Raw genomic sequence first — 14,452 nt, 5'->3', positions numbered from 1 at the left:
AAGTAGCAATAATGCACTATTACACTCATGTTCATTGCATTCTGTCCACACATCATGGATACATGTAGTTAGTAACAAAAAATAAAAGTCCATTATGTATTCCTGTACGTATCAATATAAATTTGTATTTTCTTTCTTTTTTGTATCATTCATCAGTTGTGGTAACTGTAGTTCACACTAATTCTTCCTTACATTACAAGTAAAATAACATAAAGGATGAATATATATTTCTGCAGCAAAAAGTTAATTTACACTCCATCAGCGGAGAAAGCGTCACGTAAAGAAACCATGTCTATAGGCAAAACGGACATGGCGTCAATTGAAATAAGTAACTAGTTTTGTGTAGAGCAGCAATGGAGCGTCCGGTGTGTTTGTGGTCCAGCTGGCGTTTGGAAGCAGGGATTTCGTAAGGAAGTCGTGTGGCGCGCTACTGTCTAGACTGGTAAATTGAGATAAATCGTGACGGGCAGGTGTTTGTTCAGATAAAACAAGACAAGAATAATATTGTTGGTATACTAATGTTATTTTCGAAACATTGTTTTAGTGAAGATAGAAAGAAAAATGAAAGAATTTGATTCCTAGTCTTCCAGAGTTTCAATAACACTCATTCTTGTACGACACTCCACACACTACATGCTCTACTTTCAAAGACACACACACACACACACACGCACACACACACACACACACACACACACACACACACACACACACACACACACACACACACACACACACACACACACACACACATACACACACACACACACACACACACACTGCATGTCAGGGTTTTGTGCTCATACTATGACAAATCATAAGATGAAGAGAGTAGCACTGAAGGTGAGTCCGTTTCCTGCAGCGTTGTTGCAGTCAACGCGGAATGGCTCACCCGTTGCGACAGGTTCTGGCTGAGCCCAAGGTATTGCGTCTCCTAAACCAGGACGCCGCCAGTTTCAGGTAAGAGTTGATTTAAACTATACCAGTACGTAAATGGAAAGTGATCTGCACATTACCGTGCCGTTACTCTCCATAAACAGCATGCGCATGAAGATAAGACTATCTATTTGTCAAATTGTTATACAGGAGTGTAAACAAGTGACCACACGGTCATATTTAAGAGTTTTTATGTTACAAACTTGGCAGTGATGGCGCTCCTTTTGGAAGAGGAAGAATCTCACAAAATGAAAAAAAGGAAAAAAAAAAAAAACTAAAACGACTGTGTAAAAATATCACTGAAGAAAAAAAAAAAAAAAAAAAAAGAAACGGAAAACAGAAGTAGAGCATTTCACACTTCATAAAGAACTGCTTAATGGTGAACTAAAATTTCATGTGTAGTTCAAAAAGTCGAAGTATCAGTTTGCTGAATGACTAATTTTATTTGAGGGAACTATCACTAAAAAGGACACTCTATCTTTAGGGAAGACAATTATACCAAGGGAAAAGGTAGTTATTTCTTCACGGTAAGTTTATTGAATGAGAATTCAGAATTACATAGTTTAAGAAGGAAGCCAAACTTCTCACTTTCGGTACTTTCTGTTAACTGAATATTTCTTGTAAATAACCATAAAGGTAAAGGCGGTAAGGTTTGCTCTTTGAATAAAATGTTTTACAATAGATTAAAAGAGAGCTTGAGGCAATGTTTATTCTTAATAATCTAATTCAATATGAATAATACATTTTTGGACAATGCGCTTCCATGTTCTTATTTTACCATTTGATTTTATAGTAAATACAGACGTGGTTGTCTACAATTTAGATGGATTAATATATTTCGCTTTGTTATGTTCTTTACTCGTTATGTGTCTGTCGGAAGGTGAGGCAAGTCAGAAGCTGGTACAGAAGTCAAATGCCATATGTAGACGGAAAGGTGTACTCACATGTACTGGTACTGTTGCTGTGTGTGAGTGTAGGTTAACATATTTACTACCGAAGTCAATGACTCAGCTACCCTGCGACAGGTTTCCCAAAGGGGCAGTAGTCACGGTGACGGTGGAACACTGGCGGCCGTATGTTATCGTGGCTCCGGGAGGCGAAGGTTGCCAAAAGGTGTCAGGACCCGTGGGGGCCATACTTGCTGTTATTGCTCAAACACTCAACTTCACGTAAGAAATGTTTACAGGTACAATTGTTTTTCTTTTGAATATTTAAAAATGAAATGTGAGTAATTGATGATGTCTTTACTGTGTGTACAGGTGCAAGGTGGTGTCGCCACCAGATGCTGTTTGGGGTTCCCAGCTGCCCAATGGTTCCTGGACTGGCATGATAGGCCAAGTGGTCCGCCAGGTGAGAGGATGTGTGCCTGTCCGAATGAAATGCTGGAAGCTATACATACGACTGTGCATTAAGATGGCGATGTCTAATTCAGCGTCGTCACTCTCAAGATTGATCTTTTCGGCATTTATGCAAATCACTTAGATTTTTTTATAGTTTCAGCCTCATCATTTGGTTTTGATTTTTTTTCTAAATCCTGAGATAATCCTAAAGAATGAACTATATGCTTTTTATGATAAGAAAAGTTTTAATAAGAAACTTTAGTACATTAGTATTTTTATTTTTTACTTTCAATTTCTCGTAAACAGGAAGTCGATCTCGCTCTTGGCCCATTTGGAATGATCTACAGCAGAACAAAAGCTGTGGACTTTTCGGCATTTATTTCTCTCAATGCTCGATCGATTCTATCCAGAAAGGGCATCCCTGAAATCAACCCGTGGGGCTTCCTATTCCCTCTGACGGGTACAGTGTGGGGTGCGGTGGCGGCGGCCCTCGTGGTGGTGTGGCTGACCACACTGTTGGTGGGGCGCCGATCCGGCGGCTCTGTTTCCCTGAGATGGGCTGGGGAGGTGTTTCTGCAGAACGTGAGGGTCTTCCTTAACCAAGGTGGGTTAACGTGGGCGAGGAAGGCGGAAAGATTTAGAAAATAAGTATGATGGAAAGAGTCCTACTGAAAGTTGAGTACTCTTAGGACAGTGTTATGTATTAAAACAGACAGTGACGGAGCTCTGCCACTCTACTCTCTTTGTTATGCCTATGTGTTTTGCCATGTCGCCATATACATTCATATTCTTGAGATTTATCATCGTTACCATCAGAGGCACTAACTATAACCTAACTAACCTATAAATCCGTTGCAGGACAAGGTCTACTCGCAATGGTTAAACCATATTATCTCGCGACCCTGCCGCAGCATCTTAGTGGGGGGGAAGGGGTCAACCCTGCAAATTGTTGCATCTCTTCTTTATTATGTTGATGGTTATGAATTTTGAAGGTCTGACGGGCACTGTGGATGGAGAAGGCGGGCTGATAATATTGGGGTCTTGGGTGGTGGTGGCGGCCGTGGTGTTCTGGAGCTACACTGGCACTCTCACCTCCCTGCTGGCGGTGAGATACATTCCACAACCCATCCAGACTATTAGAAACCTGCTCGACGATCCTTCTGTGACTGTCATCACGGTTCCTATGACACACTTTGCGGAAGCTATATCGGTGAGCTGTGAGGTAGTGAATAATTCTCCTGACTAATTCTTAATGATTCGCTGACTAAGTAGTGTTTTTAATACAATATTTCTCTATGATAAGATTTAAAAATTTAAAAATTGCGGATCGCGCACTCTATCCCCAAAACCTGTGTGTAATTCACCTCGGTCGTCTCCTGGTTACCCAGCCAGTCTCCCCCATTACGGAGCGAGCTCAGAGCTCATAGACCGATTTTCGGGTAGGACTGAGACCACATAACACACTCCACACACCGGGAAAGCGAGGCCACAACCCCTCGAGTTACATCCCTTACCTATTTACTGCTAGGTGAACAGGGGCCACACATTAAGAGGCTTGCCCATTTGCCTCGCCGCCCGGGACTCGAATCCGGCCCTCTCGATTGTGAGTCGAGCGTGCTAGCCACTACACTACATGTGTGTGTGTGTGTGTGTTTCACTGTTTGATCTGCTGCAGTCTCTGACGAGACAGCCAAACGTTACCCTACGGAAAGAGCTCAGAGCTCATTATTTCCGATCTTGGGATAGGTCTGAGACCAGGCATACACCACACACCGGGACAACAAGGTCACAACTCCTCGATTTACATCCCGTACCTACTCACTGCTAGGTGAACAGGGGCTACACGTGAAAGGAGACACACCCAAATATCTCCACCCGGCCGGGGAATCGAACCCCGGTCCTCTGGCTTGTGAAGCCAGCGCTCTAACCACTGAGCTACTGGGCCGTGTGTGTGTGTGTGTGTGTGTGTGTGTGTGTGTGTGTGTGTGTGTGTGTGTGTGTGCTTGCAGAGATAAATCTCATTAGCAAACCTGTAAAGCGGAAGTAATAATGAATATCCTAGCTAGCTACGGTACAGAATACTGAACAAAATATAGAAACTAGAAATTAGTCATTCTTATACGAAAAAAAAAAAAAAACATAATTGTGTAGAATTCATAGATACATACATGCAAAAATACCGCAAAAATGTCATTATTACATTGCGTAATAATGAGGTTTTTATTAAAGCGACTGTAAATAATACAGGTGTTTTTAACCTTGTACTTAAAGCTATTAACAGTCATGGAATCAACTATACCTTTTATAGAGATTGGAAGAGAGTTAAGACCCAGACACAATATTGAATTATGGAAGAGTTGTGTTAAATTCAGATGTTACTCTTGTAACATGAAGATGTCCTGCACCTTAAAGAGTCCTTCCTTCATTTTACTTCAGAGACCTAAATATATCTAGTAAAAGAAAATATTTATGAATGTAATTATAAGTTTATGTCTAATTCGATAGAGGATTCCAGCATTTTTAATAATATTGTAGTGAAATTGTAAATGTTTTCCAGTTTAAGTTTTCATCTATACAAACGCCTAGAAAATTTGTTAATTTTACTTGAAGAACAACGTGCTGATCCAGTCTTAATGGGACCAATTCATGCACTAAAAACCTGTTTTGAAAAGCATTACATGAGTTTTATTAACATTAAGTTTTAACATATTAGCTTCATCCAATTGCTTACTTTACCCAACTCCTGGGACAACTTAGAATGAAGAACATGAAGGTCACCGTCAGTTATAATAAAGTTTGTGTCATCTGCAAACATTGTAAAATGAACACCACAAGAATTTGTCATGTCATTGATATAATTCAGGAACAAAATGTGGCTAAGGATTGAACCTTGGTGTACACCATGTTTAATGAATTTATAATTTGAATAAACATTGTTGCAAAATACAAATTGCTTGAGCTCACTTAAATAACTTTTAAGTAGATCATAAACTGGTCCCCTTAAACCAATATTATTCAATTTAGCGAGCAAAGAGTCAAAAGCTTTCGAGACATCCAAATCCGCACTAGCAACATGTAACTTCTTGTCCAATTCAGAATAAATCTTTGAAACAAAATGTAAAAGAGCTGATTGTGTAGAAGAGTTTTCCTGAAACCAATTGGTAAGTTGATACCAAATTATTATTTTCGGGAAAATTAATCAGTCTATGTGCAAAAGCTTTTTCAAAAACTTTACTAAATGAGGGTATTATAGCTATTTATTTCTGATTTACTACCAGACTTATTTAGAGGCAAACCTTTAGCTATTTTGAGTGTGTGTGTGTGTGTGTGTGTGTGTGTGTGTGTGTGTGTGTGTGTGTGTGTTTCATGATTCGCATTCCAATATGTTGAGGAGTTGTTCCGTATATTGTCTGCTTATATGCTCTAAATCATTAGAATATAACAGGCTGAGATTCCCCTTATCTAGGGTAGGGAAGCTAAGCTAATTCTTTGCGCTTTTGTATTGTTTTATGCAGAAAATTGAATCAGGAGAGTTGCGAGAGCTACACGAGCTGGATAAAGTGGGTCGTGTGATTTACGAGACTACAGACTTACACTCAATGATTGAAAAGTACGTACGTCATGGCAGCTACTCCATCGTAGATGCTGCCTTTTCTCTGGATCTCCTGATGGCCGACAACTTCATTAAAACAAGTGAGAGCAAGGAGAGACGAGAAAATCCTGTGTGTTTCAGTGCCTGTGTTCTAAATGTGTACTCAACAGTGAAAGGATACCCATAGACTACAAAATACATATTGTGTAGTCTATGGGACTTCGCTAAGAAGTCATGTTAATGTGCTGTTCGTTATAACTTCAGAAACGTGTGACTTATACAAGTCAAGACAGAGGATATTCTCTACTGGGACCCATTTAATCATGGAAAAGGGCAATCCGTTGTTGCCAGCCATCGACTACAGGTTCGTACTTATGGCAAAGGTTCTAGATGTATGACTATTGATGTCTACGTGACTGTTTTGATCGTTTAGTAACAAAAGAATAGGAAAACAAACGCTGATATTTTGTTGATGGTGCTGGCAGGATAAAGGTGATCGTGGAATCCGGATTGTTTGAGCACTGGATGTACAACGAACTCCTTGCATACCACAGTAACTGCCGCTACTCGCCTTCCATCATCTTGGTGAGGGAGCCGCTGTCCCTCGCCAACCTCTGGGTAACTCGCTCGTCTCAGCCACAGTCAATATTTTGTTGGTCTACGTAAAGCGTGATACGTGAGTTCGACACATGAATTAGTTTAACATGAGCCATATCAATCAAGGTATTTACGGCGCTTGCTGGTAAATCATGGCGCCACTCACTTTAATACAAACCCTTTAGGAAAGTCTTACTGATCAAGCCCTTAACACATCTCTTACTTTACCGATCTGTCGTGTTACTATATTAGACGTTGACAACTACAGAAGGCCACCTCGTCTCTCTCTCTCTCTGGTCATTTGTAGCAGATGCCCAGCCTTTTCACTGGCCTTGATATTTCATTCATTGCTCTTCTACCTGAGATTTTTCGTGTAAAAAGTTAAGTTCTCAATCTTTTCTTTTCTCACTACATGTCCTATAAATCTCACCTGTTTTATTCTCACTTTTAGTAAAGGTTCTCTTCCAATGTCCTTTCTCCTTATCTTTTCGTTTGTTTTCGTCTCAATTCAAGATATTTTCAAAGGTCTTCGGCAGTACCACATTTCAAGGCTTCTAATCTCTCCATGTGTTTATTTATGGTACATATGATTCTTATTGTTACCGATATGTTGGTAAGTATGTTTTGAATTTTCTGTGATTTCTTGTTTGTTTTACAAATGCTTTACTTAATCTTTTATTGTATCGTGCGTCTTCGGTGATCTAGTTCCCGAGTGAAAGCCTATGAAACATCTCTATAAGCTCCAAAATTTACCGCTGCTTGATTACAGTGTGTTCCTTACTTCTGCAGGGATTGTTCGTAGTGCTTGGGACAGGACTGATGTTGGCAACGAATGTCTTCTGTCTGGAGCTGAACGTTCCCCCAAATCCAACCAGCAAACCTTAAAGAAGCTGTGTAGTTCAACGTGTCCACTAGCAGTGTTCGGGGTCAAATCGTATCACATTACTTCATGCTTACTTTAATGTTCTTTTCTCAGCAGCAATATGTTCCCTTTTAAGGCTACAAGTAAATGTCTGAGCAAATCGTTGTTTTGCCTTGGTGACTAGATATTAGTTCTACCCAGCGGCTAACACTGTTGATGTTAATTATTATCACCATTGTGTACATTCAGTTCATGGAATTTAAGATACAATAATTTATTTAAATACTGATATGATGCGAAAGAATTGAATACCAACGAGAGTGTTGCAGTAAGATGGCGAGGTTTCAGTACAGGGGAAGAAACACGTATCATTAAGGATCTGCATTCACAACTGTGAATATTGAAGAGTAAATACAAACGCGAAAGAATATAAATCTTAGTACATCTGCAGATGTAATTTTATGTATTTCAAATTCATAGCATAAGTTTGATTATAAAATAAATATTCAACTTTGAGACAATTAGATAATTCATGATCTAACCCTCAGTCAGCCCAGCCAGTTTTAAGGAGCGTCTTTTGTGGAATTTACTTGTAGAGAAAATTTTTTCTTGGTTCGTGACTTGTCAGTAACAAGATAGTAAACATCGCACACACCTTGGAGACCAAGACTTCATCTTTGTTTCGCTGACTAAACAACGGCGTTACCGAGATATGATATTGCTTATGTAGACATACAGTGGACACCTGAATTATGCTGGGTTCTCGAAGACACCGAAGAAAAATAAACAGTTGTTTTACTTACACAGATATCTGATTTTTTTCTTTTATGTAGGAGGGAAAAACGAACAAGGGCAACAAAATGGCGATTAGAAAAAAAGACCCACTGAGATGCCACTCCCTAAGCGAGCTGAATAGATAATAGCCAAAAGGTGACTCCAGGATGATGATAGGAGTCATTATTTTTTCTTTTTTCATGAAGAATGTATGTGTAGGTAGTGCATGCCGTTCTGTGAGAAGGAAGAGAGTTGTCTTTAGAATGCTCTATATTTGTATATGGCAACCAAAACTTGTGTACGTTCATGTGTGTGTGTGTGTGTGTGTGTGTGTGTGTGTGTGTAATTCACCACGCTCGTCTGCTGGTCATTCAGCCAGCCTTCCCCATTACGGAGCGAGCTCAGAGCTCATAGACCGATTTTCGGGTAGGACTGAGACCACAACACACTCCACACACCGGGAAAGCGAGGCCACAACCCCTCGAGTTACATCCCGTACCTATTTACTGCTAGGTGAACAGGGTCAACACATTAAGAGGCTTGCCCATTTGCCTCATCGCTTCCCGGGACTCGAACCCAGACCCTCTCGGTTGTGAGCCGAGTGTGCTAACCACTACACTACGAGGTGTGTGTTTGTGTGTATGTGGAGGGAGGGGGCGCTCGTGAGCTCGCATCCCTCTCCAAAACTGTCTTCTTATAAATCTCAAGGGAAAAGGTTAGCAAGTAATTAAGCTAATTAACGTATTGGCAGCTCTCTTTTCCTTGACATACAGTCTACCCTGGATCTGACAAGGCGTGTTCCCATATCAATATTTCAGACATCATCGCACGCTCACACATTGTGCATGACTTATTGATTCTACATGTAGGGGAGGGTTAGGTAGTGCTGTGGCTGTGCTGTATACTAATACTATAGTTTAAGACATAGATAGAAATAAAATAAATGTAGTGGAAAAAATTGAATAGAAATTGTAAGTCAGCTTTTAGAATGAGAAATGGAGTCCCTTCTCGAAGAAGAAGAAAAGAGAGATAAAAAACAATTCAGTTGATAAAGAATAGTCAGATGAAAGATAATGAAATAAAAATCTATCCTTTGATGTATATTAGCAAGGACACAGTATATTGTGATGAGGAACTATAAAGACAAGTGAAATAAGATTAAAAAAGTATAATAACTCGTAGGAAAGTAATATGTATCTCACTATTGTCTTTCATTTAACACGTTTCCCTCAATCTATTCCTTGCTCGTTTGCACTCCTTTCCTTCAAGCGACGCAGGTGACTCTCACCTCAGCAGCCTCTCCTACCTCACATAGAATCCCTCCTTCCCTTCTCTTGTACGGCTCTACTTCCTCTCTTTCCTTTTTTCAGATTTGTTGGATCTTTTTATTTAGTCAAATTGTTCAAATTGCCCTTGTGTGTGTGTGTTTCACTGTTTGTTTCACTGTTTGATCTGCTGCAGTCTCTGACGAGACAGCCAGACGTTACCCTATACGGAACGAGCTCAAAGCTCATTATTTCCGATCTTCGGATAGGCCTGAGACCAGGCACACACCACACACCGGGACAACAAGGTCACAACTCCTCGATTTACATCCCGTACCTACTCACTGCTAGGTGAACAGGGGCTACACGTGAAAGGAGACACACCCAAATATCTCCACCCGGCCGGGGAATCGAAACCCGGTCCTCTGGCTTGTGAAGCCAGCGCTCTAACCACTGAGCTACCGGGTGTGTGTGTGTGAGTGTGTGTGTGTTGCACTGGTCATAATCTTATTCTACAAAAATATCACTGAACACACCTTGTCCCACAATCCTTACAAAAACCTAAATAAACATTAATTTACTTATACTGTGTAATGAATAAGTTCATATATGCAAAATATGCGTCCCATGCAGTTCTGGCAACACTACAGCAAGGTGCACTTGGCACACAGTTTTTATTCCAAAGCAAATGCGATCAGCATCTTTGTGTGGCTTTTAGTTGACCACTTTGTTTAGTTGTCATATCCAGGGTCTAGCGAGCCTGGACCTAATAAGTGGATGCAATGAGACGAAAATAAAAGCCATTACGGTGACAGCATGTAATAAACATCATAGCTGGAGCGCGTGAATTCTCAGTGGCAACTAAATTAAATGTTGACCCATGAGAGGTGACTACGATTCTGATATTCGAGAACGGGTCTTCATAAACAAATATTGCTATGTCAGAACAGTTGCAGAGCCTGTTGCGCCATCAAGTGACAAAGCTGCGTGGCTGCTACTGCTGCTGAAATAAAAACTCAAGAACCGAAAACCAAATCGGCTATCGGATACAATGTTTTAATTTCTCTGCTGTAGACATAGTGGCCTTTATTACCCTTCCACCTAAAAATATGCGTGACTTAGCAGTCAGCTGCACTAAGCACAGGACAACAACGTAAAGGATCGCCTGCAAGTACATCACTATATAAGCAGACATAAGAGACTATATTACTGGTGTGGCTCGTACAGCTCGAAACAAGACTTCCGCCTCATGTCATTTAACCTTTGCATATTACTTGACAACCAAGATTTATGCAAAGGTCAGGTTTGTATATTCTTCTGATACAGACATTACTCCTCCCCCCTGTCACATCCAAGGCACGCCAGCCAATAACAAAGGGGACTGTAAGCTTACAGGAATGTCCCTCACATGTATTAAATGAAGTAAATGAAGCTGAGCCGTGCAGCTGCGTGTTGAATCGACAGTCTTGAGCAGTAGCAGGTGGAGGTGGGTTCCTCCAAGGTCTTGCGTGTACACCCAGAGCACAGGTAGGTTCTGATGATGACAGGGGCCCTGATGGTGACAACGATCTTAATGATATGTAATAATATAAGTAAAGTTGGTGGTGGTGATGATACTCGTAATAATGACGGTGATGATAATGGTAGTAAAATAATTATGATAATAGTAGTAGTAGTAGTAGTTGTAGTAGTAGTAGTAGTAGTAGTAGTAGTAGTAGTAGTAGTAGTAGTAGTAAGGATAATAATGATGATTATTATTGTTATTGTTGTTGTTGTTGTTGTTGTTGTTGTTGTTGTTGTTGTTGTTGCTGTTGTTGCTATTGTTATCGTTACTGTCGATGCCACATGGGTTTCAGGATGGAACCGTCTCTGCGAGAGGTGCTCCAAGACCCAAAGGTGGTGCGTGGCCTGACGGAGAACCCGGCTTTCTTCAGGTGATGCACCTTTAATTGCTTGTCTTAACGAGCTGAGGACAAAAGATAGCGGTGCGCATTTTACTCTCCTCACACAAACAATCACATGCGCCACAGGTCACTGTGGTAAGACAGCTTTACGAAGGGAGTTCTGGATGTGTCTCGATACTTCTCTCCTGATAAAATGTAAGTTGTAGGGACAGAAAAAGAAGACAGAAAGTGGCTGAGTTCCAGAGGTTGAGAGTCAGGGTAGGTTTACACTATTCCGGCAAAAATAGTTCGGTGGGAGGGTGAGGTGTGTCGTATCAGTAATGTTAATTGCAGATTTCCTCGCCGCCCACTGGTGACGGTGGGAGCGGTGGAGTGGTCGCCCCATGTGGTCATGACCCGCGGTACCGACAACCGCATCGTCGTCACGGGCGCCATGGGCAACGTCTTGCAGGTGTTGGCCCAAACGCTGAACTTTACGTGAGAGAAACGTCCAGTATTTTCCCTCGCCATCTGAGTATATCATGAAATCAATTGACACTTCGTCGGTGGCAAAGTTTTTTATGTGTCCAATGTAGGTTGTGACCGTATCGTTTCATATCTGTGTAGGTACAATATAGTGATACCTGAGGATGGAGGATGGGGCTCCCGGCGTCCCAATGGCAGCTGGACAGGCATGGTAGGCCAATTAATTCGCAAGGTAAGAGGGAAGTAGTGGTGGTGACCCCTTTATAATTTTCGCTGACATGTATTCCGTAAACAAGGTATTGTTAAAGGCGTTGTGCGTACGTATTATCTATTTCACTACTTCTTTACCACAGTGAAAACTGAAATCCTATTTCATACTACATAACCATACCAAGTAAACTAATATAATATTCACATATATCAATCTCATTTCCCATATTTGCTTCAAGGAAAATACAACACATGGTAATATCTTGTGTACAGGAAGCCGACCTCGCCTTGGGTCCGTTCGGCGTGACGGTGAGCAGAGCCGAGGTCATCGACTACACCTTATCTTTCCTTATGGGGGACTACACGCTACTGTCAAGGAAAGGCCCGCCAGAGATCGACCCTTGGGGTTTCTTGTTTCCGCTGACCGAGACCGTGTGGGGTGCGGTGGCGGCAGCACTTATGATGGCTTGGCTGACCACCACTCTAGTTGGTCGACGCCCACGGTACGTTAGCGTCTTGGGATGGGTCGGAGGCGTATTTCTGCAACACGTGCGAGCTTTCTTTAACCAAGGTGGGTTGGATATCGTATACTTCAGCGGCACTACAAATGTAATGAACTCCTGTAAACAGATGTATGAAGTGACCAATATTACATAAACTATAAGAACAAAACTACAGTCATCATCAAATGGTGTCTGTCAGGCTCGCTGAAAATATGAAACATAAGTGTTTTACTATTACTAACTTTCAGGAATAGCGTGGAAGGCTGCGTATGGGCGAGCTGGACAGACTGTGCTGGGGTCGTGGATTGTGATGGCGGCTGTGGTGTTCTGGAGCTACACGGGCAACCTCACCTCCCTGCTGGCGGTGCGGCACATCCCTCAGCCTATCCAGACACTCAGGGATCTGCTCGACAACCCTGGTGTCACTCTATACATCAGTGCGAATACACTCATCATAGATACTATTTCAGTAAGCATGCTTTATAGCAGTCATGCATAAAAAATATGATCATAGAAAAGCAACTACAATAATCTAATGTCTGGTGACAACGAGCTGCTAGTCTCGGATCTTTATCTCGTAGAGAATGGAGGACGGGGAGCTGCGAGAGATGTATGACCTTAGGAACGTAGATCGTCTGAAATACCACCCGTTATTCCCTGTGGCCAAAATGCGGTACGGCGGGGAGTCCAGTCTGTACACCACGCTCACCCACGACATGGAGATTGCCTCTTACTTCCAAAAGACAAGTATTATACGCACACTAACTCACACACACACACACACACACACACACACACACACACACACACACACACACACACACACACACACTGAGGTAAGTAACACAGTGATGATACCGATTACAAACAGTAGTAATAAGAAGTTAGAAATAAGGTGAGTAGTGCATTAAGGCTGCATGAAATGGAATGAGGAGGGAAAGTGAAGCATTTTCGAAATTATAAATACTTAGTGGTAATTTTCAGAGAGATGCGATTTCTACAAGTCGAAGGGACTTTTTACCACCAACAGCCACTGTATGATCACACAGAAGAAAAGCCCTCTCATGAAAACCATCAACTACAGGTGGGGACGGAGAGAGAGAGAGAGAGCGAGGGAGGGAAGGAGGGAGAGAGTAGAGCCGTGATGCCAGTGGAGGAGTTGCACATACAAACCTTAAGGCGGCGTCACACTAGCACTTTTCCTTCTTCTTTTTCTGTCAATTTTCTGACGACTGTCAACTTTTGCAGACGGTGGCCGTCACACACAAGCTTGCTTCCGCCTTTGCCGCGCTTGTCGATTGTAAACAAACATGGCTCCTCATTCATCCCAGCAAGCCGCGGCTTTTTTGCACCTTATAATGTAATCAGCTGTTCTGTGATCCCAAAGGCAACGGTGACCTCTAATGCTCTCTATGAGAAATTCGTCAGTGTGTTTTGTCCACTGCTCATCTTGGCCAGCTACTTGGAAGTTGCCTTGGAAATATTCAAAAGCGTCGCACATTCGCACTCCCCTGGAAATGTACACAAACAACTGAGGAACTTTTCATTGCTAGGCTAGAAGAAAAAAAAATATGTATACAAATATATATTCATCAACTCATTTAAATTTCTTGTCATGATAATAGCATTCTTCCGTTTAACAAAAAAAAAAAAAAAAAAAAAAAAATAAAAGTGTTGATTAGAAACCATAGTTTTTATTTTGACTAAAGATTGGCGCTAGACGAAAACGATGCGTTCCGTCTGACTCAAGACGACGGAAAGAGTTGACAGAAGAGTAAAAAAACGACGTAAATCGCCTGATACGACGGAAAAAGTGGTAGTGTGACGCCGCCTTAACACGGCAGATAAATTCGAGAAAAGACGTTTGCTTACTCATGGAATGATAATTATGTCGATCCTGCGAGTGCTTCCTCTCCATGATGTTTAGTGCACGAATAATAATGATGTTTGCATTTACAGGGCGCGCGCCGTGGTGGAGGCAGGGCTGTACGACCACTGGATGCA

General features: G+C 41.6%; 1 protein-coding gene across 1 annotated transcript; it reads left to right on the top strand.

Moving 5' to 3' along the window:
• The first annotated feature begins 883 nt into the window (after positions 1-883).
• On the top strand, positions 884-7,732 carry LOC123515879 (glutamate receptor ionotropic, delta-1-like). The gene is made up of 9 exons (XM_045274763.1): positions 884-960; positions 1,962-2,105; positions 2,196-2,286; positions 2,583-2,880; positions 3,269-3,486; positions 5,792-5,969; positions 6,133-6,232; positions 6,354-6,486; positions 7,255-7,732. Exons 1-9 carry the CDS (start codon positions 884-886, stop codon positions 7,348-7,350), a joined length of 1,335 nt encoding a protein of 444 aa, XP_045130698.1. The 3' UTR covers positions 7,351-7,732.
• Positions 7,733-14,452: the final 6,720 nt, after the last annotated feature.

The sequence above is a fragment of the Portunus trituberculatus genome, chromosome 40 (genome assembly GCF_017591435.1).
Source record: "Portunus trituberculatus isolate SZX2019 chromosome 40, ASM1759143v1, whole genome shotgun sequence".
Classification (NCBI taxonomy): Eukaryota; Metazoa; Arthropoda; class Malacostraca; order Decapoda; family Portunidae; genus Portunus; species Portunus trituberculatus.
The sequence above is the reverse complement of the archived record's forward strand: the minus strand, read 5'-3'. Positions and strand labels throughout refer to the sequence as shown.